General features: G+C 40.9%; 1 protein-coding gene across 2 annotated transcripts; it reads right to left on the bottom strand.

Moving 5' to 3' along the window:
• Nucleotides 1–2906: 2906 nt before the first annotated feature.
• Nucleotides 2907–24999, bottom strand: LOC120031712 (cytosolic arginine sensor for mTORC1 subunit 2). 2 transcript variants are annotated; one of them, XR_005473760.1, is made up of 10 exons: nt 24614–24999; nt 20608–20678; nt 18056–18249; nt 15130–15262; nt 9459–9582; nt 6575–6685; nt 4824–4906; nt 4460–4554; nt 4199–4361; nt 2907–3934 (listed from the first exon to the last, which is right to left on the bottom strand). XR_005473760.1 is itself a non-coding variant. In XM_038977511.1 (9 exons), exons 1-9 carry the CDS (start codon nt 24724–24726, stop codon nt 4296–4298), a joined length of 990 nt encoding a protein of 329 aa, XP_038833439.1. In that variant the 5' UTR covers nt 24727–24999; the 3' UTR covers nt 2907–4295. The 2 variants fall into 2 exon arrangements, 1 of the variants encoding a protein (XP_038833439.1); XM_038977511.1 differs by having other exon boundaries at nt 2907–4361.
• Nucleotides 25000–27118: the final 2119 nt, after the last annotated feature.

Consider the following 27118-nt stretch of genomic DNA (forward strand, 5'->3'; position numbering starts at 1 on the left):
GGGAGTAGTACACAGCGTGGTACGAGATCTTCAGTTTCTTGGCAATTTCTGGCATGGAATAGCCTTCCTTTCTCAGAACAAGAATAGACTGACGAGTTTCAGAAAAATGTTATGTTTCTGGCCATTTTGAGCCTGTAATTGAACCCACAAATGCTGATGTTCCAGATACTCAACTAGTCTAAAGGCCAGTTTTATTGCTTCTTTATTAATCAGAACAGTTTTCAGCTGTGCTAACATAATTGCAAAAGGGTTTTCAAATTATCATTTAGCCTTTTAAAATGACAAACTTGGATTAGCTAACACAATTTGCCATTGGAACACAGGAGTGATGGTTGCTGATAATGGGCCTCAGTACGCCTATGTAGATATTCCATAAAAAAATGTACAATAGGCATTTACAACATTAATGTATACACTGTATTTCTGATCAATTTGATATTTTAAAATGGACAAAATAATGCTTTTCTTTTTTGTGACCCAAACTTTTGAACGGTAGTGTATGTAAATGTGATATTTATTTACATTTGAAGTTGGAAGTTTACATAGACTTAGGTTGGAGTCATTAAAACTCGTTTTTCAACCACTCCACAAATGTATTGTTAACAAACTATAGGTTTGGCAAGTCGGTTAGGACATCTACTTTGTGCATGACACAAGTCATTTTTCCAACAATTGTTTACAGACAAATTATTTCACTTAAAATGCACTATATCACAATTCCAGTGGGTCAGACGTTTACATACACTATGTTGACTGTGCCTTTAAACAACTAGAAAAATTACAGAAAATGATGTCATTGCTTTAGAAGCTTCTGATAGGCTAATTGACATCATTTGAGTAGATTGGAGATGCACCTGTGGATGTATTTTAAGGCATACCTTCAAACTCGGTACCTCTGCTTGACATCATGGGAAAAATCAAAAGAAATCAGCCAAGACGTCAGAAAAAAATTGTAGACCTCCACAAGTCTGGTTCATCCTTGGGAGCAATTTCCAAATGACTGAAGGTACCACGTTCATCTGTACAAACAATAGTAGGCAAGTATAAACACCATGAGACCGCTCAGGAAGGAGACGCGTTCTGCCTCCTAGAGATGAAAGTACTGAGATGAAAGTACTTTGGTGCGAAAAGTGCAAATCAATCCCAGAACAACAGCAAAGGACCTTGTGAAGATGCTGGAGGAAACAGGTACAAAATAATCTACATCCACAGTAAAACGAATGCTATATCGACATAACCTGAAAAGCTGCTCAGCAAGGAAAAAGCAACTGCTCCAAAACCGCCATAAAAAAAGCTAGACTACGGTTTGCAACTGCACATGGGGACAAAGATCGTACTTCTTGGACAAATGTCCTCTGGTCTGATGAAACGAAAATAGAACTGTTTGGCCATAATGACCATCGTTATGTTTGGAGGAAAAAGGGAGATGCTTGCAAGCTGAAGAACACCATCCCAACCGTGAAGCATGGGGGTGGCAGCATCATGTTGTGGGGGTGCTTTGCTGCAGGAGGGACTGGTGCACTTCACAAAATAGATGGCATCATGAGGAAGCAAAATTATGTGGATATATTGAAGCAACATCTCAAGACATCAGTCAGGAAGTTAAAGCTTGGTTGCAAATGGGTCTTCCAAATGGGCAATGACCCCAAGCATACTTCCAAAGTTGTGGCAAAATGGCTTAAGAACAACAGAGTCAAGGTATTGGAGTAGCCATCACAAAGCCCTGACCTCAATCCTATAGATAATTTGTCTGCAGAACTGAAAAAGCGTGTGTGAGCAAGGAGGTCTACAAACCTGACTCAGTTACACCAGCTCTGTCAGGAGGAATGGGCCAAAATTCACCCAACTTATTGTGGGAAGCTTGTGTAAGGCTACCCAAAACGTTTGACCCAAGTTAAACAATTTAAAGGCAACGCTACCAAATACTAATTGAGTGTATGTAAACTTCTCACCGACTGGGAGTGTGATGAAAGAAATAAAAGCTGAAATGAATCCCTCTACTATTATTCTGACATTTCATTCTTAAAATAAAGTGATCCTAACTGACCTAAAACAGGGAATTTTTACTTGGATTAAATGTCAGGAATTGTGAAAAACTGAGTTTAAATGTATTTGGCTAAGGTGTATGTAAACTTCCTACTTCAACCGAATTTTCAATGCATTTGCAAACATTTCTAAAAAACTGTTTTTGCTTAAGTCATTATGGGGTATTGTGTGTAGATTGAGGACAATAAACATTAAAACAAATCTGAATGCACTGTACATTGTAAGTAATAAGAATGATTCTGTCTCAGTTTTTGACCACTTCAATCTATCGCTTTTGATTGTTATAAGCGGGGTGCATTATAGTGGGGAAACCTAGCCCTGCCAAATAAAAGATTCTAAGCCAATAGTAGTACAGCATTTAGCTCAATACAAGGACTCCCAACAGCAGTTCCCAATGCCCCATGCATACAAGTTTACATTCCAGCCCATCACATTAAATCAGAAGCCCCGTATATACCTGGTGCTAAAATGGGTCCTTTGTGCTGATCTTGTCTACATTCTGATTGTGCCCACATTTCCAGAAATGCATCTACACATGGTATTAAAGTATATGCAGACAAGATCAGGATAAAGGACCCATGTTAGCACCAGGTATAAACGTGGGTGTTAACTCGACCAATGATGTTAATATGAAATTACATAATTGCTGAAAGCTGCACGTTCCTGTCAGAATCTATTCGTCTAAAATAAGATAACGGTAAGATGATTGTTTTATACATATTATAATTTCTGATATGGTTTGAATCAAAAGGTGTTTTGAATAGGCTACGGGTCTGGGGGACTAATGTCAGAAATGAAGACAAACAAAAAACGGTACAGATGAAAGGTGAGGGGCTTGCGAAACCAAACACACTACAAGCTGAAAACAAATTACTTTTTATCAGAAGAAATGTCACCCTTTATGTTAACACTGATAAATACATGGTTTCTGTATATCAAAGCTAACCGAAGAAAGCTTTTGCTTGTCACAGAGAATAAAATACCCACCAATGGTTTAAGACCAACAAAAGTCTCTACTTATCAAGAAATCCTTCAAGGATAAAATAAGCCTTCCCCGTTTTCACATCAGTATAGCAGGTCAGTAAGATGGACCTGTATTAAAGTGCAGACTGGGGTGGGGGAGGGGGGGCTGATTGCCTAAACTGACAACAGGGTTGCAGGGCTGGTTCAATGATCCACGACCACAAAAAAACATTCACAACAGAATAAATGACAAGGCCCCTACCACTTCACCACGCTGGCTTTACTAGCGTTGAAGTTATTATTGTAGTTTGTGGTAAAGGACTGGTTTGGAGTCAGGCCTGGTGTGGCACTCGACGCAAAACGATAACCTAGTTCTCCCGAAACTACATGAAAATGGGCATATATATATAGCACACTAGACTGTTTATATGATATGTTCTATAGATCAGTGGCTCTGTGATTCGTCAGTAAATGTCATTTCACGCTCATCACCAGAACAAGGCAACATTCACCCGTCTCATTTCCCCACTCTGACAAAATCTGATCTGAAATTGCACACACGCTGAGCATTAGACAAGGCATCGGTCTAGGCCTTTAAAACCTCTTGGCACGGAGAAAAATAAATACAAAGAACAATGGAAATATTGAAAATTGTTTGCAAAGTACATTCTCTTTCTTTCCATAAGAGGACTGGTAACTAATACAGTATGGTTGTTATGGAAAGAGCAGCTTGCGAAAAACAATGTAAAGTTAGGAAGGAAAGTCTGGTATACTAAAGCAACACCTATCACTATAGGCAGTCATGGACCGCGTGGGTGACACACGGAGAGTAAAAGGAGGCGAGGGCCGCTTTGCAGTATCTCAGGGGCTGGTGTCGAAGAAATAGGCCCAAATTCGGTAGGTCACGTTGCCATGGTGAAATGGTCTGAGGGGAAGGGAGAGGAGAAAGAAATAAAGCGAGAGAAAAGAAAAACACTGCAGTCACTCTTGCTTTGGGTCCCCAAAGAGGTGGATGTTGTTTGGGGTAAGAGTGGATGCTCAAGGGAGTGGCGGGTGTGGTTTGGAGTGTAGTTGGAACCGTCTTAGAATAGGAGGGACACATTGCTGGTCGTTGTACAAAAGCATGTCTACGCACGCACACACACACACACACAGTCCGTCTGTCTACACGACTCAAGCTTTGCATTACCCTCTTCCCAGAACCACGCTCTTGGCACTTTTCTTTTTTTGTTGTTGTAAGAGTTTGACATAATAAATCGCTCGTTCCGCGGTCTCTTTCCTCGCCTTCACTGTCCTGCGCTCTCATTGGTCCTCAAAGCTCCAATCACGCTCTGGATGTTTTCTTCTGGGACCTATGAGAGATAGGAGGGCGGGGTTAAATGATTATTCCAAAAGCTCCAGTTTAAACTGACCTCTACAATTTACCATAGAAACGGAGACCATCACTCACCAGGGCATGGTCGAACTTGAAGGTACTGATGTAATAAGCTGGAATGTCAGCAGTCGCCAGGGGTTCCGATATTTGAGCCACGATACCACACTCGTCTGACAAGGCAATAAGAATAAAGAACACATCCATTAATATCAGATATTTCTTTCAGAAATGAGGGGTATCTGGGCATTTAATGCATTCCTCACATTGCCAAGTAATATTCTGATTGGCATCACAGTTAGAGGTTTTTCAGAATCTTAGCCAAATGACACTCGCATCAAACAGTGTCTACTGGTGATGTGTACTCTGCACAGAGATCTGACTAACATGTGGGAGACCTGTGGAAACCAACCTGAGAAAAAAAAACAACGGTCCTACTTACCAAATCCTAAAGGCTGTCCTCCAATGCGAACCATTTTCCAAAGCTCCCCGGAAGCACTAGTGAAGAGGACATTGTTGGGAAACCTAGGAGGGAGAAAATGAATGCACATACTCAATCTATAGCAATAACATTACAAATAATGATTTGGTCAAATTCAGATTGTAGGTCAGTGGTTGCCCTACGTGCTATGGTGAAAAATACATCACTTCAGAAGTGCTAAAAGCCTGCTCCACTTATCGTCCCCCTTCATAGCTTCGAGACACCACTGACCTATATAAGGGATACCTTGTCAATGTAGGACAAACTCGTGATAAAATACACTACATGACCAAAAGTATGTGGACACCTGCTTGTTGAACATCTCATTCCAAAATCATGGGCATTAATATGGAGTTGGTCCCCCCTTTGCTGCTATAACAGCCTCCACTCTTTTGAGAAAGCTTTCCACTAGATGTTGGAACATTTCTGCAGGGACTTGCTTCCATTCAGCCACAAGAGTATTACTGAGGTCGGGCACTGATGTTAGGCGATTAGGCCAGGCTCGCAGTCGGCGTTCCAATTCATCACTAAGGTGTTCAATGGGGTTGAGGTCAGGGCTCTGTGCAGGCCAGTCAAGTTCTTCCACACTGATCTCAAAAAAGCATTTCTGTATGGACCTTGTTTTGTGCACGGGTGCATTGTCATGCTGAAACAGGAGAGGGCCTTCCCCAAACTGTTGCCACAAAGGAGGAAGCACAGAATCGTCTAGAATGTCATTGTATGCTGTAGCGTTTAGATATCCCTTCACTGGAGCCATGAAAAAACAGCCGCAGACCATTATTCCTCCTCCACCAAACTTTACAGTTGGCACGATTCATTGGGGCAGGCAGCGTCTCCTTGCATTTGCCAAACCAAGATTTGTCCGTTGGACTGCCTTCACTCCAAAGAATGCGTTAAGACTGCTCCGGAGTTGGGGGCAAGCTTGGCGGAAGGCTTTACACCACTCCAGCTTGGCATTGCGCATGCTGATCTTAGGCTTGTGTGTGACTGCTCGGCCATGGAAACCCATTTCATGAAGCTCCTGACAAACAGTTACTCTGCTGACGTTGCTTCCAGAGGCAGTTCGAAACTCGGTAGTGAGGACAGAATATTTCTTTTTACACGCTACGCGCTTCAGCACTCCGCAGTCCCATTCTGTGAGCTTGTGTGGCCTAGCACTTCACGGCTGAGCCGTTGTTGCTACTATACACTTCCACTTCAAAGGGCTGCTCTAGCAGGGCATACATTTGACAACCTGTCTTGTTGGAAAGGTGGCATCCTATGACGGTGCCACGTTGAAAGTCACAGCGCTCGTCAGTAAGGCCATTCTACTTCCCATGTTTGCCTATGGAACTAGCATGGCTGTGTGCTCGATTTTATACACCGGTCAGCAAAGTGTGTGGCTGAAATAGCCAAATCCACTCATTTAAAGGGATGTCCACATACTTTTGTATATATATTGTAGCTACTAATGTAGTGGTACTGTAATCCTTTAGTTCAATCCACATGTGATTAGTAATGCAGCTGTTCGGGTTACTTCTACATGACCTTCTTTATTTGTAAGCCCTCTATGATTATCTATGTTTGTTTCCTAACAACCCAGCAGCAAACCCAGCAAAAAAGTTGTCCACAGATGACTCTAAACTGCAAATTGACAGCAGTTTTGCCTTTGACGGCAAGACACCATAACCAGGTGAAAATAAATAATGGCAGGACCACAGGAGAGCACCCACCGCTGTGTCGTCTGCTCGTCCATGACGAGAGAGATGTAGCCCTCAATCAGAGAGAAAGAGAAGAAGCGGATGTGTCCAGTGTCCTCGCTAGACGCCCCAGGCTCCTTTATCCTGGAATAGAAAGTACAGAGATTCAAGTACGTCAAATATAACCATCTTTCAACTACATTTGGTCCTGTCCAAAACCCCATTCCAACATCATCATGTCGAATGGTCTGCTAGTCAAACTTTTCACCACTTTCAGTCTAATCCTAACAATAGGGACTAGGGTTGCACGGCTGGAACCCGGTTACTGAGATTTTACCACCCAAAATCCCTCCCTTTCCCGGGATAAATAACTGCCAAACTGGTAAATTATAATACATTATTTATATTAACAGCACGGCGTGAAATTGAACTTTTAAATGACATGATGCGATGTCTAAATCTGTCTTCTCTACAGCCACTGCAAGATGAATCATCAAGGCTCAGGATGGGAACAAATAACCCATCTCAGTATGGAGCGCATTTCACAATGCATGTAGACCCATCATGGTCACTTTTTTTCTTGTGACAGGTAGACCTAAATTGCTGCAGCATAGCCTGTGACATTAATGTAAAGATCGAATGCGAGTCTTATTTACTCATCTCACCTAATTCTTTTAATTGTAAAGATCTTTTTTTTTTTTTCAGCTGCAGAGTTTTTAAAAAAAACAGCCCATCACTCGAATATCGTTGCATTAATCAGTGCACGCGCGAGCACTGTCGCAGTCTCTCCATCAACTCCATTCAAATTGCATCCAAAAGAGATAATCCTGTTCTAGATTGAGAGCTATATCTACACACACATCCTAGACTACCTCTTTCAGGTAATAAATTCAATGCAGTATTAGTCTCTTGCGCAATATGCACGCAGCACCTGCTCCACTGGCCTCTCCTTTAAAAAAAAAATAATAATAATAAACGCTCCTTAGCTCAGAGCCCCATGCAAGAAAAGCTAGACTAGAATCGCTTGTTGGGAAGAAAATGTTTTTTTTGTTGCATTTCTTATACCAATAGACAATTCGAAAAGGGACAAGCTATTTTTAGCTGAATGTTAAATGCAGCAGCCAATAGAACTCACGGGTTGTTTGAAAGAAGAGCGAACGTGCGATGGCGGTAGGCTATTGCAGTTATTTATTCAGACCCATAACCATTCGATCTTCGTGAGGAGAAGTATTAGCCTTCTGCATCTAATTCTAGTCCTATATTATTCAAGGATGTCATTAGAATGATGAAGATAAGGACAACAAGACCTATTTAATTTAACTGTTGAAAGCAAGGCAGGAAAGAAGCAACAATAAAATAAGAGTTAGGCTAATAACATGAGGGGAAATATTATGAAAGGTAGGGTATACACACACACACACACACGTCAGCCTTCTAACTATACAAATATTGAAAATAAAAATAAATATTGAAATAAAATTCGCTAGCCTATACTTGTAACTTTGTAGGCTGCATGTGCTGCACCAGAATAGCATGTTCTCTCCCTGATTTATCATGGTTTGAACAATGTGTGCAATTTCTGTCCATATAATACAATGCATTAATACAGTACACACTCAAAAAGATTAGCCTACTGGAGCTAGTTTCATCCTAGTAGGGATGTTGTCCATTTAGGCTGCTGCACAGCCACTATGGAAGATCCAGTCTAGAGCACACAGTTACATTGTGTTTAGGAGCATTTAAAAAAAAACTCTCCATGATTAAAGTAATAAGAAATAGCTGTAATTCTTGTAAAAACTGGTGAGTGTGCTTCATTACCATCATCCTAAATCTAAACATCAAAAGATTTTGACAGATAGGGAAATTAGCTTAATATAAAACTATAGTGGACAGAATGTGTTACTACATAACACAGGCTAATCTTTTCGTCACACTTATTACAGGAAATACACATCCTTTTCCCCAAAGATCTGTGATGATATTATGAAAGTTTATAGTCATCACAATTTCACAAAATCGATTACTAAAAACAGATCAATATCTTTGGTTTAGGACTAGTGTTTTCGTCAAATGCGCCTGTCAGTAGCAGCAGTCATTTAACAGAGCACGGTGGTGAGAGAATTTGGGTGTTCCTCCTACAAACGAAAGAGATAAGTTGACAAATGGCTTTCATATATGGTTCTCATCTATCGACTGGCATATGTAGTATACCCAAGTTCTTTGAGGTTTGTCTGTTAGAAGAGTGCAAGCACTACATGTCGCCGCGGTTATTGTCCCAGTTAAATTGATTTCCATACAATATGGATGTGAGTGATTAATTTGCGCACACTATTGATTACAGTAGAACAAGCGAATCAATTTCAGTCAAGAGTGACCGCTTGGAAAATATTGGTGCGTGAGCAGTTAAGGTACTAATTTAGCAAAACAAGTGAGACACGCGTGTTGGGAGCCATTTTTATGTCTTGGTCTTCAACATATCACAACTTATTTCAGCATATTGATTATGATTTTGAACATTTAAAACCTGTGTTTTGACACTTGGCTATTAATAAAAAATCCATGACAACAGGAAGCAGCAAGAGTATCATTTTCAACAGGATTCTACTTAAATCAGGTAAAAACTACTGAATATGCCCAAAAACATGCTATGGTTTATTGATTTTAGTGAAATAGTGAAAATTAGTTTGTCTTGCCTACTAACAGCAGCATAACCATCCTACGACAGCCCCTGCTCAAGTCTAACCCTCTTCCTAGGTTTTAGACTTCCTATGTTCAACAAATGGTCTGAACTCGAGCAGCTAAGTGCTCCTGTGGCTGTGTGTGCGTGTATATGATAGTCTCTTAAAAAGAGACGGCAGATGGCCTCTGGTGACAGCCATATGTGAAACAGGAGGAGTGCTTAGGAGAGGGTCCTTACCCGCCTGAGTAGAACATGACGTCCATGAGCAGGGTGGCCACCGAGGGCAATGTGTCCGGGTCCAGGCTGGTCACGCAGAACATGTTACTGGGGCTGGACAGAGGGTGGATGATGGGACGGGGCACTGTGAGCGAGTGAGAAAACATGTGCTTTTATTAATATGATACTGGGAGTTGTGAACATATATGCATTAAACTATTTTATGTCTCACTCAGTTTTGAAAGAGGACATTTCCAACACTTTTACAAAAATGGCTGATCCCTACTACCCATCAAATGTCACCCAAGGAGACAAATCTAGACAACAAAATCCCTCAACCAGCAAGAGGTTGACTTGATGGATAAGCAACAGATGTTCTGCCTGCCATATCCGACTGTGTTCTCAGGGCCTCTGTTCTGAGGCAGAACCTTGACAGCAGGTGCTGGATTGACTTACTCTTAAAACAAACATGTCAGTCAGCCTTGAAACATGTCAAGATGAGAATGCATCATTTCAGCCTTGCTACATTCAGTTTGACAGGGTGCATCATAACAGCAAAATCATTTCAGGGAGTCTCAGCAATATTCTTATTCAGGGGATGAAATACAATTCAATTTGTATCAGAGAAATCCCAATGCATAACCTGAAACCAAGTAGACATTACTGTATCAGAGTCTAGTGGTGCTTTTCCACTGCAACTTACCCCCACACCAGTAAGTCACCAGTGGTTTATGTAAGCTCTAGTGTTAATGGGTTTAATCTAACATCCCAAAAACATTCAAAAAGTGTTGGACCAATGTTTCATGAGCTGAAATTTAAAAAATCCCAGAAATGTTCCATACGCACAAAAATCTTCTCTCAAATGTTTTGCACAATTTTGTTTACATCCCTGTTAGTGAGCATTTTCTCCTTTGCCAAGATAATCCATCCACCTAACAGATGTGGCATATCAAGAAGTTGATTAAACAGCATGATCATGACACAGGTGAACCTTGTGCTGGGGACAAAAGGCCACTAAAATGCCAGAGATGTCTCAAGTTGAGGGAGCCTGCAATTGTCATACTGACTGCAGGAATGTCCACCAGAGCTTTTGCCAGAGAAATACATGTTAATTTCTCTACCATATGCCACCTCCAACGTCGTTTTAGAGAATTTGGCAGTACGTCCAACCGGCCTCACAACCGCAGACTACGTGTAACCACGCCAGCCAAGGACCTCCACATCAGGCTTCTTCACCTGCGGGAACATCCCAGACCAGCCACCTAGACAGCTGATGAAACTGTGGGTTTGCACAACTGAAGAATTTCTGCACAAACTGTCAGAAACCGTCTCAGGGAAACTCATCTGCGTGCTCGTCGTCCTCACCAGGCTCTTGGCCTGACTGCAGTTCGGCGTCGTAACCAACTTTAGTGGGCAAATGCTTAACTTCGATGGCCACTGGCACGCAGTAGAAGTGTGCTCTTCACTGATGAATCCCCATTTCAACTGTACCGTGCAGATGGCAGACAGCATGTATGGTGTTGTGTGGGTGGGCGGTTTGCTGATGTCAATGTTGTGAAAAGAGTGCCTCGTGGTGGAGGGGGTATGGGCAGGCATAAGCTAGACAACAAATAATTGCATTTTATCAACGGAAATTTGAATGCACAGAGATACCGTGACGAGATCCTGAGGCCCATTGTCGTGCCATTCATCCGCCGCCATAACTTCATGTTTCAGCATGATAATGCACACCCCCATGTATCAAATAACTGTACACAATTCCTGAAAGCTGAAAATGTCCCAGCCTGCATACTCAGACATGTCACCCATTGAGCATGTTCGGGATGCTCTGGATCGATGAGTACAACAGTTTTTCAGTTGAAGATAATCAATGGATTTATTTAAATGGACTGATTCTCTTATATGAACTGTAACTCAGTAAAATCTTTGAAATTGTTGCATGTTTATATTTTTTGTTCAGTGTAATAATGTACAAATATTTTTAGAACTTACAAAAAGGTCAAATAAGGGGTTCTTATATTTGTCTTGTTTCACTGCATGTACAAATGGGTAACCTGTAACCTGACATTTACTCCTGAGGTGCTGACTTGCTACACCCTCGATAACTTCTGTGATTATTATTATTTGACCATGCTGGTCATTTATGAACATTTGGGCCATGTTCTGTTATAACCTCCACCCGGCACAGCCAGAAGAGGACTGGCCACCCCTCATAGCCTGGTTCCTCTCTAGGTTTCTTCCTAGGTTTTGGCCTTTCTAGGGAGTTTTTCCTAGCCACCGTGCTTCTACACCGGCATTGCTTGCTGTTTGGGGTTTTAGGCTGGGTTTCTGTACAGCACTTCAAGATTAGCTGATGTACGAAGGGCTATATAAAATAAATTTGATTGATTGATTGACCTGTATGAGTGTGAGGTTTGAAACGGAAATGTGTTTTTTGCATATCCCAACTCTCATTGCGACAACCTCGGCAGGGCCATGCACAGACTACTTTCAAAACAAAAACATGTTTTTTTTAGCATGGGCCTATTTATTTCTGTAACACACCCACTCATTAGCGACTCTTGGAAGATGAGTCCAAATTAGGACTAAAATCACAAATTGTAAGCAAGCCTCTTAAAGACATGATTGACATCGGGAAAAGGTAGGCTATCTACTAGTTAGCTAGCTCAATAATTGTATTTTCAATGCTCTTAAATAATAACTACATAATATTTCTTAATTTTAATAATCTAACTCATGATATATGGCTGGCTGGCTAGTGGATTGTGTGGATATTTTAGTATATGATGGTTAACTAGTCTACTACCTGTGTTCAGTGCTTAGTTTGTTAAATCGTGAGTGCCCCTAGGGAGCTCTGAGGCACCGGAACGCATGAGATCTTTTTTTACCTTTATAATAAAGCATTGCATACATATTATCGCAACTTACAGAAGTTGCACACATGGGGACCATTTTTAGTAGCCTAGAGTCGGGGAAAATGTTTGGCTTTTATAAACTAATTTCATGCAATTCTACATGACTGGAGACTTTGGCAGAATCTTGTTTTAATACCTCACAAACTATTGAAATGACAGGCTACTTTGACACTGACAAACTTAGAATCTGAGATCAATAAAAATTATCTTGCCTTAAATTCATCAATAGCCTAGAATCCCAGAATCGCCTCTTCACTGTTGATGTTGAGACTGGTGTTTTGCGGGTACTATTTAATTAAGTTGCCAGTTGAGGACTTGTGGGGCGCCTGTTTCTCAAACTAGACACTAATGTACTTGTCCTCCTGCTCAGTTGTGCACCGGGGCATCCCACTCCTCTTTCTATTCTGGTTAGAGCCAGTTTGCACTGTTCTGTGAAGAGAGTAGTACACAGCGTTGTACAAGACCTGCAGTTTCTTGGCAATTTCTGGCATGGAATAGCCTTCCTTTCTCAGAACAAGAATAGACTGACGAGTTTCAGAAAAATGTTATGTTTCTGGCCATTATGAGCCTGTAATCGAACCCACAAATGCTGATGCTCCAGATACTCAACTAGTCTAAAGGCCAGTTTTATTGCTTCTTTATTAATCAGAACAGTTTTCAGCTGTGCTAACAATTGCAAAAGTGTTTCCTATTGATCAATTAGCCTTTTAAAATGATAAACTTGGATTAGCTAACACAATTCGAACACAGGAGTGATGGTTGCTGATAATGGGTCTCTGTATGCCCATGTAGATATTCAATTTTTAAAAATCTACAATGTTAATGTTGTAAATGACTAATGTCTACACTGTATTTCTGATTATTTTATGTTAATTTAATGGACAAAAAAATGTGCTTTTCCAAAAACAAGGACATTTCTAAGTGACCCCAAACTTATTATAATTATTTTTTAAACGGTGCCAAGATGGAGGCTCAGTGGCGTCAAAACAGCACCCTCTGTCAGTCATCTAGTGTATAGATCATTGCTTCTGAACCATGACTGTAGCCTATTTCTGGACAGCTGAGGTAAAAACCCGGTGGCGATTTGAACAAACATTCCAGGCCATTAAGGCTACAACCTTCTCCGTCTGTTGTAAGCCAATGTTTTCAATGATGATGAAAAAAAACATTACATTAGACTGCGTGTCCGTGTCTTGCGTTTGTTTGATATGCTGCCTAGCTAGCTACATGCAACTCCTCACTTGAGTTTTGCATTGCGGCAAAAAACTATCGTCGAGTTTGTATTAACATGTTGATCAATTATTTTGTGTACAACATGTAAATAGCTGCATGTAGCCTCCCCTCCTGAAAAAATAACATGAAATCGCACTTATGCTTAATATAGCCTACAGAGGCCTGGAATGCAATAGTTCAAACATGTTGTTTATGCCAATTGCATGCTCCCTCAAACCTTGAGACATCTGTGGTAGTGTGTTTTGTGACAAAACTGCACATTTTAGAGTGGCCTTTTATTGTCCCCAGCACAAGGTGCGCCTGTGTAATGATCGTGTTGTTTAATCAGCTTCTTTATATGCCACACCTGTCAGGTGGATGGATAATCTTGGCAAAGGAGAAATGCTCACTAACAGGGATGTAAACAGATTTATGCACAGCATTTGAGAGAAATAAGCCTTTTGTGGTATGGAATATTTCAGGGATATTTTATGTCAGCTCATGAAACATTGGACCAACACTTTACATGTTGCGTTTATATATTTTTGTTCAGTATAATACATTTTTTCACATGCAAATAGCATTTTTCGGTTGGCCTAGTGCTCAAAGCATGCCATTCCATAGAGAAGCATTTATTTTTCAACTCAAAGCAATGAGTCCAATCAGTCCTCCATGACAACAAGATAAACAGAGTAAGCTAATAAGTCCTTCGTTTTTGGGTTATGCTCAGGTAAAACAATTTGGCTAATCTATTTTTCCGAGTCCTATTCTTGAAGATCAAGGGATATTCATTAATTGGCATGACTGGAAATCTGACAGACTTGGTTTTTAATGTAAATATTATGGCCTTGTATTATTATTTGTAGTAGAAAGCGATGGGTTAGAAGAAGCCTACATAACCAACCCATAAAGTAAAATGCAACATCCATTTATGACCAGCTATGTAAACTAACATTGACTTAACCTGCAATAGATGAATTCATTCAATTGGTAATATACATTCTTGTCTTCCAAAAGTAACAAAGTAATTCAATTATGTTACTTAGTTTGGGTAATCCAAAAGTTACGCTACGGATTACAATTTTGGACAGTAGTAAGTAGTAAATGTTACAGATTACATTTAGAAAGTAACCTACCCAACTGGACAGTTTTTGACAAAACCTAACGAATGTTCTGGGAAGTTTCACAGAACCAATTTTGGTTTGCTGCGTAAAGACTTGTGGCGAGCAGAAAGACTGTTGCTTTGTGAGAAGGTGTTTAAAGTTCACAGCCATTGTTATGTAAAAGGCAGCTGAAAAGTACCCAAAGCCTTGTTTTGGCTGAAAAGTTAAAGCAGGTCCGCCGGAAACAGAAAAGTTTGAGACTTTTGGCTAAACACTGGGATAAATCCTCAGACTACTGAGCCGAGCTGTACTGTGCTGGCCTGGTTACTAGATCCCATAGTTGCTGGAACCGTACTGGAAAGGACAATGTCAAAAGTAAATATCTGAGCAAGCACAGTACAGTTTGTGTCACACGATAGTGTGATAAAGGGCTAAAATGTCAGTCTTGTATATTGTGCCTACCGAGTTTAGGCTTGACAAAGCCGTTGGTGACTCCTAGGCTGTTGGCGGCCACGGTCTCTCCGTTGACCACTCTCATCAAGGTGAACTCAGAAGACAGGGTGTGCATGACCATAGGCAGGTCCCGCTCTCGAACCTGACAACCACAACACAACACCATCAACAAGTAGGCCTCAACCAAAACACTTGTTACAACCGGGAAACCTAAAAGTTAAGAGTTTCAGAAAAACTTGAAATAGCATTTGAACGGTTGATTCAATTACATCAGAAAGTAACTCACATTTTCACTTCAAAACACCAAGTTGAAACCACACTTATCAGGGAAAAGAAACAATGGAGTCCCAAACAATGGAGCCCCAATAGCAAATAATTCACTGAAATTTCAAAAGGACTCTGCATATTGCTTAGCTGAACACCTCAAGTGTAACTAAAAGAAAGGGGCCCGTGGCTACAGCAAACATTAATAAAGCATTTTAGGTAAGTACTGCATGTCTGACTAGCAAAATGTTTGGGCCACCAACCTCCCAAAGGAATGCAATGCTTCTGCTTCAAAATCTAATTTCAAAGTGAAATTAAATGCCCCAAATAGCTGTCCATTACACGGGCCTAACGCAAAGCTACTGTGTCAGTTCCATTTACATTTTTCATTTAGCAGACGCTGTTATCAGAGCGGCTTACAGTGCTTCATTTGTAAAATCGGGAGTTGCCGGAACAAGAACAAAAAGTGAGCGCAAGAGGGGAGTCCCGGGGTGTTCTGAGGTATGCAAGATAGGAACAGAGAAAGAGTGAGTAAGACATCAAGACGAGTAGACAGATTGATGCAGAGGCAGCGAGCGAGAGAAATGGAGAGAAACTGATGCAGAGACTCAGGTTGTTTCTTCCTTTTCTTTAGAGCCAGTGATTAGGCCGTGGCTGGGAGCAGCTGGCGGAGGGAAAACAGTGACCATGAATGTTACCGGGAATTCCAGCAAGAGCCTGAGCCGAGACTGATCCTCTTTAAATAACTACTGCCAGATTATCAACAATTTTATATTTCCTTACAAAGGCTACAGTTATTCAGCAGACCTTGTGTTTTCTTCTCTCCCCGTCTTAGTAGCAGGTAATAAAAAGAGTCCCTGTGGCCAAAAAGGCCTGGCATGAGGAAGGACTGGTGTAATTAAGCAGCTCGTCAAAGCAAAAGTGCCGCCCAGGGAGGTACGCTGCTATTGTCTTTTCATATCGAGCAAAATGGGAAAACAGTTACAGGCCAAAGTACAAGTGGGGGAATACTACACTAAAATGGCATGTTTCGTAAGCTATTTTCCATTATCTATATATAACAGTAGGCTACCTTCAATCCTCTCCACTGGACCACTGGTAACATAACGAGGTCATGCAAATTACCATGTTGAGTAATACTTGCAGGAATAAGCAGCTAAACACTGAGTTTTTTTGGTTCTGTACTCCAGCATTGGATTTTAAATTATACAATGAGGTTAAAGTAAAGATTGTCAGCTTAAATTCCATTCATTTCAGGTGAACACTTTTTGTACATAGTCCCCCACATTTTAGTGGGCCAAATTCACTGTATTAAAGTTTAGTATTTGGTCCCATATTCTTAGCACACAATGATAGCCCTGAATGAATCGTGAATAATGATAAGTGAGAAAACGCACAAATATATGACTCCAAGACATGCTAACCTATCACCATTACAATAACAAGAGAGGTAGCATTTTTTGGTGGGGTATATTATTTGTGCGTCTTTCTCACTCATCATTGTTCACAAATTATTCAGGATTATCCGTAATCATGGTAGCATCCTCATTAATGTAGAAGTGTTTCGAAAACAAATTATATTCTTATTCACAATAAAAGTAACTTCAAATGTGCACAAAACATTATTTACCATTCATTTCTATTGGGCAAAAAATAATCTGAAACAACCAAAACAAACAGCAAATGCATTCAACAAGATTGTAGAGTCACAAGCTTGATGTAATCATTGCGTACTAGGAATATGGGACCAAATACCAAACTTAAGTGAATTTGTCCCAATACTTTTTCGCAATACAAGAACGCAACACGGCAATCCTGTGTACTTGCATCAAGTTTGCAACTGCGGGGCTGCCCATATCTGCATAGTTTTACTACGCAGGATCACCATTTTGTGCAGCCATTTGTCGGGGGCTGACAGACGGACTCAGTCTGTGTCTCTCAACTTACTGATGAGAGTTAGAATAGTAGAATACACCAGGTGCACCATTTCGAAATGTGGTTGTGCGTCAGCAGTTCCTCTTGTTGTCAGCCAACTCAATTAGCCATGTCAGCTAACAATTTATTTTTTTATTGGTAAGTTAGTCTAGCCAGCTATCATGGCCAAATACTGACTGGGCACATGACCAGGGGCCCTGACCTCCAGGGAGCCCCCATTGATTGTGTTAGTCACTCTCACTCAGGTGATTAATGCCATGTTAATTTGACATGTCCAAATGTGTAGAATTGCAGGAAATTAGCTTTAAAACTGCTAAAATGTCTCTACCCCATGGCAAAATGGATATAAACTGAAAAGAAATCCTCTGCCCAATGGAAAAATTAGTAAAATAGCAGGAAATGTACTTTCAAACTAAAAAATGTTCTCTCCGCAATCAAAACAAGGGCCAGTAAAAATGTTTTGCCAGCGAGGTGGTGGGGCCCCCAACCAAATCTCGCTTACGTCCCCCAAAAAGATAGGGCCGGCCCTGGCTATTGGTATGCATTTAGTTAAGAGGTTTAAGTAGTTTAACTGTACAAATGAATTGATTGCACAAATCAGTTGACTGCATGTGTTGGTATGGTTATGGGAATGTAGACCCACTGCAGCCACTTACATTCTGTGGCCCCATCAAAGTTGCCCCTGAGGTAGGGTATAAATTAGGCTAAGAGAGGTCTGTAGTGGAACTGCACTCACCAGGATGAAGTCCGTCTGATAGGTGGACAGCATAAACACAGAAATGTTGTGGTCTGCCAAGGGGGCGATGACAGACTTGGCTATTTTGGTGACTCCGATTGGCTGAGAGTTGGTGGTGCTCCCACCCCCCGACACCACATTGAGAGCCAACCACGTGGCTTCGGCGACACTAAGGTGCTCCGACTCAGGCAGTTCTGAAACCAGACAAGAAAATGCTGTTAAAAGGTGTGGCCCCAGATGTATGCGTGTCTGTCAGCGGCCCCCTTGGCGATAAATGAGGCCGCTGACAGTGTCGCCGGACTCTCAATGTCCCTTATTTTACGGATTATTGTTTGAATTTCTCCTCCGCTGATGAGCCGGAGAAGGCATTGTCAAGCCTGAGTGCTATTAATATGAGAGGGGTCTGACTTGGAAAAGACCTGACTCCATTGCTAAGAACAATAAGAGATGACACATGACTGACCATGCTAACTTATTCCATCATAAAATCCATCATGTGTGGAGAAAAACCTTGAAAGAAACCTTGTTAAATAAACTGCATTCATGAGTGTCATTGGAATGAGTAAATAAGCTTATAATAATTCAGAGCAAAGCAAAAAAAAAGCTAAGAGTCTATTTGAGAAATTAAGGCATATACATTTTTCAACCATTTTCCATCCTAAGAATTTGGTATAAGGAAAGGATTTGATTTATTTTCAAACAAGTGGAAAAATGGGCCTTAGAAAACAACTACCAGGAAAGTCTTAAGAGATTGTCCAGTACTTTTGTATAATTTTTTGCCAGTAGTTCTGAAAGTAGCGCTGACGAGCAAAAAGTGTTCCCCGAAAATCTGATTTGTGCACCATGTTATTGCTCTCGCTGCTGTGGGTGCGTCATGTGCATCTTCTAGGCGTCACTCAGATGGCGAGGGGCTGAAGCTCATTCGTTGAAGTCATTGCTCGCTCTGTTTTTACACTGCTGCTGCTCACTGTTTATTATCTATGCATAGCCACTTTACAAATTACCTCGACTAACCTGTACCGCGCACAATGACTCGGTACCAGTACCACCTGCAAATAGCCTAGTTATTGTCATTTTCTTGTGTTACTTTTTGATTACATTTTTTTAAACTTTAGTGTATTTAGTCAATATTTTCTTAACTCTATTTCTTGAACTGTATTGTTGGTTAAGGGCTTGTAAGTAAGCATTTCACAGTAAGGTCTACACCTATAGCATTCGGCGCATGTGACAAATACAATTTGATTTGATTCTCTGCTCTGCTGTGGGTGCATCATGACCACCTCGCTAGCGGTAACACATATGGTGGAAACTTGAATTGCTATGGGCCTGGCCCACGTGGGATGAATTTGTACAGCTCCCAGAAAGAAAAAAAAAGAGGCCATTTTAAACTAGGGAAATTGTGGCCAATTGAGGTAACATAGTAATTCTGCTCATAGATTATGTACAACACATTGACACAATCAGCCCAAAGCGGGAGGTTAAAAAAATACTTAGTAGTCACTAAAGTTCCAGAGATTGTCTTTAAAAGGTATTAGAAATACATTAAAAACACAATAAAGTTAACATAAACACCTCTGCCAACTAATATCAACATTTATATATAGTGTAGAATAATAACAATGCCCCCCCTCACCCCATTTGGCCCAAACAGAGCACACTAGAGTTGAGTACACTATAATGTACTGTACTGAACCCTACTCTACTGTTCTGTGCTGTACTTTGTTGTCCAAAATTCTGAAACAGAAACGTCTATGATTGGTTCAGATTTGGTCCGATCCACACCAACCAAATTTGGTCTTGTTTGGTGGTGGATCTTATTAAAATAACGAAGAGAAAGAAATTCATAATTGTTGTGATGTACAAATAAGGGACCCAACATGAAATTCCGTTACCGCAATTCTGTTACCAGGTGTACATTCACTTCACTTACTGTAATTCAATAACCAAAATAGATTTTTTTCAAAGTCAAGGTGTGAAAACATGATCAAACTGAGGGAGATGACCAAAATTCTGTTACCATCTGCACAGTTCTTCCAGTAAACGTACACTGAAAACATAACAAAAACACAATGTTAAAGGTGTCCTTGTGAATAGAGTTGTATGGCTTACTACACTTTTAAATCAATGTTTGTTTGGCATACATTTTAAGTGAAAAATCTGAGTCTCAGCGCAATTCCATTCCCATTAATTGCTCACATACAGGTAGGCACAATAGAAACTTCCAGCCAATCTACAGTAGAATACCCGCACCTGTTTCGCAACGCAGAGCTTCTAGTATCCATGGTGACCAACAAGGGTCACCCTGGAAACCAGTCTAATGACATGGATTCAACTCACTCAACCACAAAGCCAAGTCAGTGACAGCTTGGCCTCTGTTAACCCACAATGGCAAAGGGGGGAGAACTGATGGAGCAATATGTGATCAAACATCGGCAGCCAGTCAAGATAGGAGTGATTTGAGAAAATCATAGGGCTACAATTTTTTTCCTGTGGTCTGATCCTGGTTTCCACAGTAACCTTAAAGGTCCAGAGGTAGAGACTACAAAACCCACCTTTGAAGCCTTCCTCGTCGACGATAAGGGTATAGTCCTCCGGAGTTTCCGTCAAACTGAAAAATTTGCATCTGGAAACGAAAGAGGATGTTTTACAGTGAATAACGTGGTTCATTATGCAACTTGTAAATCACCAGTTATTTTCAACAGAACATATTCATCATCTAAGTTAAATTATAAAAAATGGGAAGGAGTTATTGGAAGCTGCTTGTAGGCAATAAGGAACCTTAACCTTTTGCCCAGAAATGACCTCATTGGACAATGCAGAGGAGCAAAAGCATTTTGTTAGCCTAAAGTATTGTGGTTGCATGAGCAAAAAAAAAAAAAAAGATTAATGGTATTTCATATGCCTATCGCCTACGAGTACACTAACTATTCAGTCAACATTGTTGATGACCAATAAACGTCTGTACAACCTCCAAGGAAGCTGAGAAAAAAACACCAGCTTGCCCTGGTCAGACAGAAATACTCGGTCTGAATCTAATGTAATCAGCCTCCAAAAAGTCTGTGACCCCCACATGGCCCGCAAAGTTCCACCGTAGAAAGAAAGCAACACATCCGTACACTCAATGCAGACAATTTATGTGATCACAAGACTGAATATCTTCTTTATCACCATATTTATAGACATATGGGCTATATTTGAGGGCCATCAGGTCAGAGACAACACAGAAATACGCCGTGGTGTTTCTCAGCTCGAAATAAATCCAGCTATTTCTTACATTTCATTCCTCAGTTATGAGTGATAAGAGCTCCATATAGTTGTGTAAACCTCGTTGCCAGAGGATGTTTTTTGAATATTTTTGCTCCCTGCATCTGTCTATGCAAACATACCCAAATACATGCATCTCGAGTTGGGAATGCCAGCAGCTGCAGCAGACATTTATGCTGATCATAAGACCTGAACCGGCTCACAATTCTGGGAGAGAGGAGACACAGGTTTATGACCTATGCTTGTCCAATTCACCCAAACCGCTCTTAAATCGAGGGGCACCATTGATACTTGTCGATTGTGGAAAGCAGCGAGTCTGATGCCATGATTCATTTCTTGAATGATGGCGTACATCATCGCCTAAATGCTGAAGTGGCATACTTGTCCCAAACATCTCCTGTTGTTGTGTCATCTTATCATCTCGAGTGTCCTTGGGTTGGCATGATGGAGAGCTTTACTAATACATAGAGAAAGGGTGTCTCACCACCATTACAAAAGAGGAGACTCATGATTACGTTCACCTTCAGTACGACGTGGCTCCTTTCCACTATTGGATGTGTTAATTTAAGGTTTTAAATTGATGAAAGGATGCTAATCTAGTGATAGCCTTTAGAGAATGGCTCTCAAACTCTGTTCCTGAGAGCTACCATCCTGTAGGTTCACTCCAACCCTAATCTGGCACATCAGGATTATTACAACTGGGGTTGGAGCAAATACCTACAGGAGGGCAGCTCTTCAAGAACAGGGTTGAAGAGTCCTACATTAGAGTGAAGTTTTGAAGTTTAGGTCTACCTCATTACTCTTGGTGCATATGTATTTGGAAACTGCTGTCAGAACATACTTGTTTAATTTTATCTCTAATTTGTACTTTTCTTATCTTGAAAAAGGTTAGATGAATCTGAGGTATTGTGCAACATGGCCATGTCCTCATTAAAGTGTTGTAGTAGTAAGAAGCACTGTGTTTCTTGCATTGCTCATGAACAACTTGAAAAATAGGTTAGATCGGGTAAAGGCGTCCACATACATAGATCCGGTTTGCTCCTAGCAGAACTCGGCTAGGCGACGTGAACGTCTGTGCTCACATGCTCCCTTAAAAATACAGTTGCTTGAAAAATGAGGAAAAAAACAGCAATATTACTGTTTATCCCTCTTGAGAAGCTGTTCGCAACATGAGTTGAAAAAATAATCCCAGAAATGTTCCATACACACAAAAAGCTTATTTCTCACACATTTTGGGCACAAATCCATTTACATCCCTGTTAGTGAGCATTTCTCCTTTGCCAAGACAATCCATCCACCTGACAGTTGTGGCATATCAAGAAGCTGATTAAACAGCATGATCATTACACAGGTGCACCTTGTGCCGGGGACAATAAAAGGCCACTAAAATGTGCCGTTTTGTCACAACACAATGCCACAGGTGTCCCATGTTGAGGGACCGTACAATTGGCATGTTGATTGCAGGAATGTCCACCAGAGCTGTTGCCAGAGAATTGAAAGTTCATATCTCTAACATTAGCCACATCCAATGTCGTTTTAGAGAATTTGGCGGTATGTCCAACCGGCCTCACAACCACAGTATGGCATGGTGTGGGAGAGCAGTTTGCTGATGTCAACGTTGTGAACAGAGTGCCCCATTGTGGCGGTGGGGCTATGGTATGGGCAACCAGCCTCAACTTCGCACAACCATTGAAGATTAGTGGGACAACATTCCACAATCAACAGCCTGATCAATTCTATGTGAAGGAGATGTGTCACACTGCATGAGGCAAATGTTGGGCACACCAGATACTGACTGGTTTTCTGATCCGTGTCTCTACCTTATTTTTAGGCATCTGTGACCATCAACAACATTCTAGTTGGTAAGTAGCTTGCAAGCCATCCCCTTGTGTTTGTGTGGCTCCACATATGGTCAGCATCACTCACATTCTACATGAATGCAAGGCACTTCACAGGGAGCTTCTAGAGGAGTTTGTTTCAGGCTGTTACAACACCCCTGAACAATTAACACACCGTTACTTGACTCGAAATTTGAAGCTATTAAAAAAAGTAGTGTCAAATCTAAAAGTACTTCACAAATAAATATATTAGTGACTCCCAAATGGTACTAATGCCATGAATTTAAAGCCGCAACAAAGCCAATATGAGGACAGTAATCTCCTAAATAAAAACACTCCATGATGAAAATGTATATTACATTCTGTGGACCTCTACCTGTTTTTCAAGTATTGTTTAGGGGTCAGCGGAGAACACAAAGAAAGGTCACTGAAAGGTGGAGGGGAAGTTGCCCTGAGGACAGCTTGGTCAACATAGGCTAGCCAATGGCCTTTCCAATCCCATGTGCCCTTAATAATGTATGGATCCTCACTAAAAAAAATACTTGCCTTCAACGTGCAGTCATAACGCCAAGATCTTTGTTGGAATTCAAAACGCCAACATTATTGGAATGCATTTCTCACAGACATTACCCTTGAGGAAATAATCACTTAGCACTAACGAAGTTTAGGTTAGAGAGTAGGCCTATTGAGAAATATTCTCAGTGGAATTCCATAATCGTATAACTATCGCAATAGGTTGAACATAGAGAATATATCCTGGCTATAACCTGCCCTGTCCTCATCATGCCAGGTGAAATTAATATAAGGATTTTAACATTGTTATTGTGATCCCTTAATAGCCTATAAAAATTAATATAAACAGTCTGTAGTCAAGAACACAACCACCAGTCAAGCGCAATCACTTCTTCGGCAGCAGATATAATGGCTTGCGGTGCTAACAACATATCATGATTGCAACATCGCAAATGATGTATTCGGCATCTTCCCGGACTACTTAAATGCCGGCTGTAGGCCTATATACGAATGCCTCACGCAGCCGGTTCAAGTTTGATTTCAAAGCAACCACCTCCCCCGGATAATTTTTCAACTACACACACACACACGAAAAACAACACCGCAGAGTTCAAAACTAAGCACGTACACACCCCCCTTCACGTCGGACTACAAAAGCTGAAAATGTAAATACAAAACTAAATATCCTACTGAATTTAAAGAATATGCCACTGCGAGCACTCATTGACACATGCAAAAACAACAGAGCAGGCATTTTCATTGAAAACTAAAAAGACAACTGTACTGAAAACAACTAAAATTGCACCGTTTTGCTACACCGATCGGCTACATAATCCAGCCCGCACTTAGTTTTCAATAACGTTACTGCCCAATACCACATTTATGACTCGTTTGTTATATTTTTACGGATTTGGTAAGTGTTCATATCTATATAGCTACTTACCTTGTTTTAGAGGGCAAGAAGGCGAGTTTGATTAATCCATGAGTGCAAATCTGAATGCCCTCTTTTGCTATACTCGCTACTTTCAAACTGTGTTCTAAAATATGCAACTCCATCTTTTGCGTCTTCTCATTTGACGAACATCTAAAAAAAAATAATTGAAATGTATATCCTTTCTAATAAAAATAAATATACCTCTGCTATATAGCTAGAGCGTATAAAAACCGTGAAACGGAGCAGAAAGCAAAGGAGGGAGAAGAAAAAGTTATCCACTTAGGCAAAGAGTAAAAGAGAGCAAAAGACAGAAGCAGGGTGAAATAAAAGAAAGCACAATGAGGTAAACAGGGAGGAAGAAAATTGAGAAGGACTGTCGGTCTGCGTGTTTTCTCTCCGACAGGGATTGGAATAGTCCAGCAGCTGGTAACAGTGAAACAAAACAACTTGCCAATCAAAAGAAGGGGAGGAGCATAGAGGTAGAAAGACAACTTGTCTTTGTATCTGTATTATGGAGTCTCAGACAGCATGGGCAACGCCATTGAGGCAATCTCCATTTTGAAGTAGTAAATGTTCTTCTTCACGATTGACTGATACCTCCTGATGACCCGGTTCCACATGACTCCAACAGGGTCACCAGGAGGGCTCAGCCAACAAAGTTGGAAGTGCTACACAGTTGACTACGTTAAAATGGTGGAAGCCCTAAATGGTGCTGGCCATGTTAATACGGCCTTTTGGACAAAGGCCTCTATCCTTCTCTATGGGGAGGACCTGGCTCTGGCACACTGGCATGTCGGGACATGTAGTTCCACATTTCCTATGGCGCCATGGGCCATCATGGCGAAAATACAGGGACAATGCAAAATGTAGTTATGAAAAATGTTGTATTTTGTCTCACGGTCATATACCAGTTTTTTATGCAATAATTGTCTGACCCCAAAACTCAGATAGGCCTAATCCATCAGTGTCCATCATGTCCAAAAACACCAACAGTCATCTCTAGGACATTATAGCCAGTCCACTGTCCAAAGACCGGTTGGTTTTTCAGTATCAAAACCAATGCTTGTGCAACTATGGGGCAATACAGATTGGGTTGGTCTAGAATGTTGATATGTAGGGTACTATGGGGCGAGACAACCCCCCCTGGCTGCTACTAGTCTTGATCAACTACAAATTTAATCTGTTTCATCAACATTTTTGAAGTAATTCCATCAAAACAATTTTGAGGTAAATTTATGTACTTTATTTTGTGATTTCAAAAAAGTTGTAGATATAATCCAATGAAGATAGATCCTTTTTTTTTATACCGTACCAGTCAAACGTTTGGACTCTACTCATTCAAGGGTTTTTCTTTATTTTTACATTTTTTTTACATTGTAGAATAATAATGAAGACATCAAAACGATGAAATAACACATATGGAACTATGTAGAAACCAAAAAAGTTTATACAAATATATATAAATAAATTATATTTTAGATTCTTCAAAGTAGCCACCCTTTCCCTTGATGACAGCTTTACACACTCTTGGCATTCTCTCAACCAGCTTCATGAGGTAGTCACCTGGAATGTGTTTCCAATAGTCTTGAAGGAGTTCCCACATATGCTGAGCACTTGTTGGCTGCTTTTCCTTTATTCTGCGGCCCAACTCATCCCAAACCATCTCAATTGGGTTGAGGTCAGGTGATTGTGGAGGCCAGGTCATCTGATGCAGCACTCCATCACTCCTTCTTGGTCAAATAGCCCTTACACGACCTGGAGGTATGTTTTGGTTAATTTTCCTGTTCAAAACAAATGATAGTCCCACTAAGCGCAAAAGATGGGACGGCGTATCGCTGCAGAATGCTGTGGTAGCCATGCTGGTTAAGTGTGCCTTGAATTCTTAATAAATCACTGACAGTGTCACCAGCAAAGCACACCCACACGATCACACCTCCTCCTCCATGCTTCACTGTGGGAACCACACATGCAGAGATCATCCGTTCATCTACTCTGCGTCTCAGAAAGACATCCCGATTGGAACCAAAAATCACAAATTTGGACTCATCAGACCAAAGGACAGATTTCCATCGGTCTAATGTCCATTGCTCATGTTTCTTGGCCCAAGCAAGTCTCTTCTTCTTATTGGTGTGCTTTAGTAGTGGTTTCTTTGCAGTAATTCGACCATGAAGGACTGATTCATGAAGTCTCCTCTGAACAGTTGATGTTGAGATGTGTCTGTTACTTGAACTCTGTGAAGCATTTATCTGGACTGCAATTTCTGAGGCTGGTAATTCTAATCAACTTTTCCTCTGCAGCAGAGGTAACTCTGGGTCTTCCTTTCCTGTGGCGGTCCTCATGAGAGCCAGTTTCACCATAGCGCTTGATGTTTTTTGCAACTGCACTTGAAGAAACTTTCAAAGTTCTTGACGTTTTCCGGATTGACTGATCTTTATTTCTTAAATTAATGATGGACTGTCGTTTCTCATTGTTTATTTGAGCTGTTCTTACCATAATATGGACTTGGTCTTTAAC

Source organism: Salvelinus namaycush, chromosome 3 (genome assembly GCF_016432855.1).
Source record: "Salvelinus namaycush isolate Seneca chromosome 3, SaNama_1.0, whole genome shotgun sequence".
NCBI classification, from domain to species: domain Eukaryota; kingdom Metazoa; phylum Chordata; class Actinopteri; order Salmoniformes; family Salmonidae; genus Salvelinus; species Salvelinus namaycush.

Excerpts from the sequence above, each read along its gene's own strand:
- LOC120031712 (XM_038977511.1), bottom strand. The coding sequence starts at position 24,726 with ATGGAGTTGCATATTTTAGAACACAGTTTGAAAGTAGCGAGTATAGCA. Across the intron at positions 18,250-20,607 it reads CGACGAGGAAGGCTTCAAAG|AACTGCCTGAGTCGGAGCAC; the intron begins GTGGGTTTTGTA and ends GTCTGGTTTCAG. Across the intron at positions 4,555-4,823 it reads AGGACAGCCTTTAGGATTTG|ACGAGTGTGGTATCGTGGCT; the intron begins GTAAGTAGGACC and ends TTGCCTTGTCAG.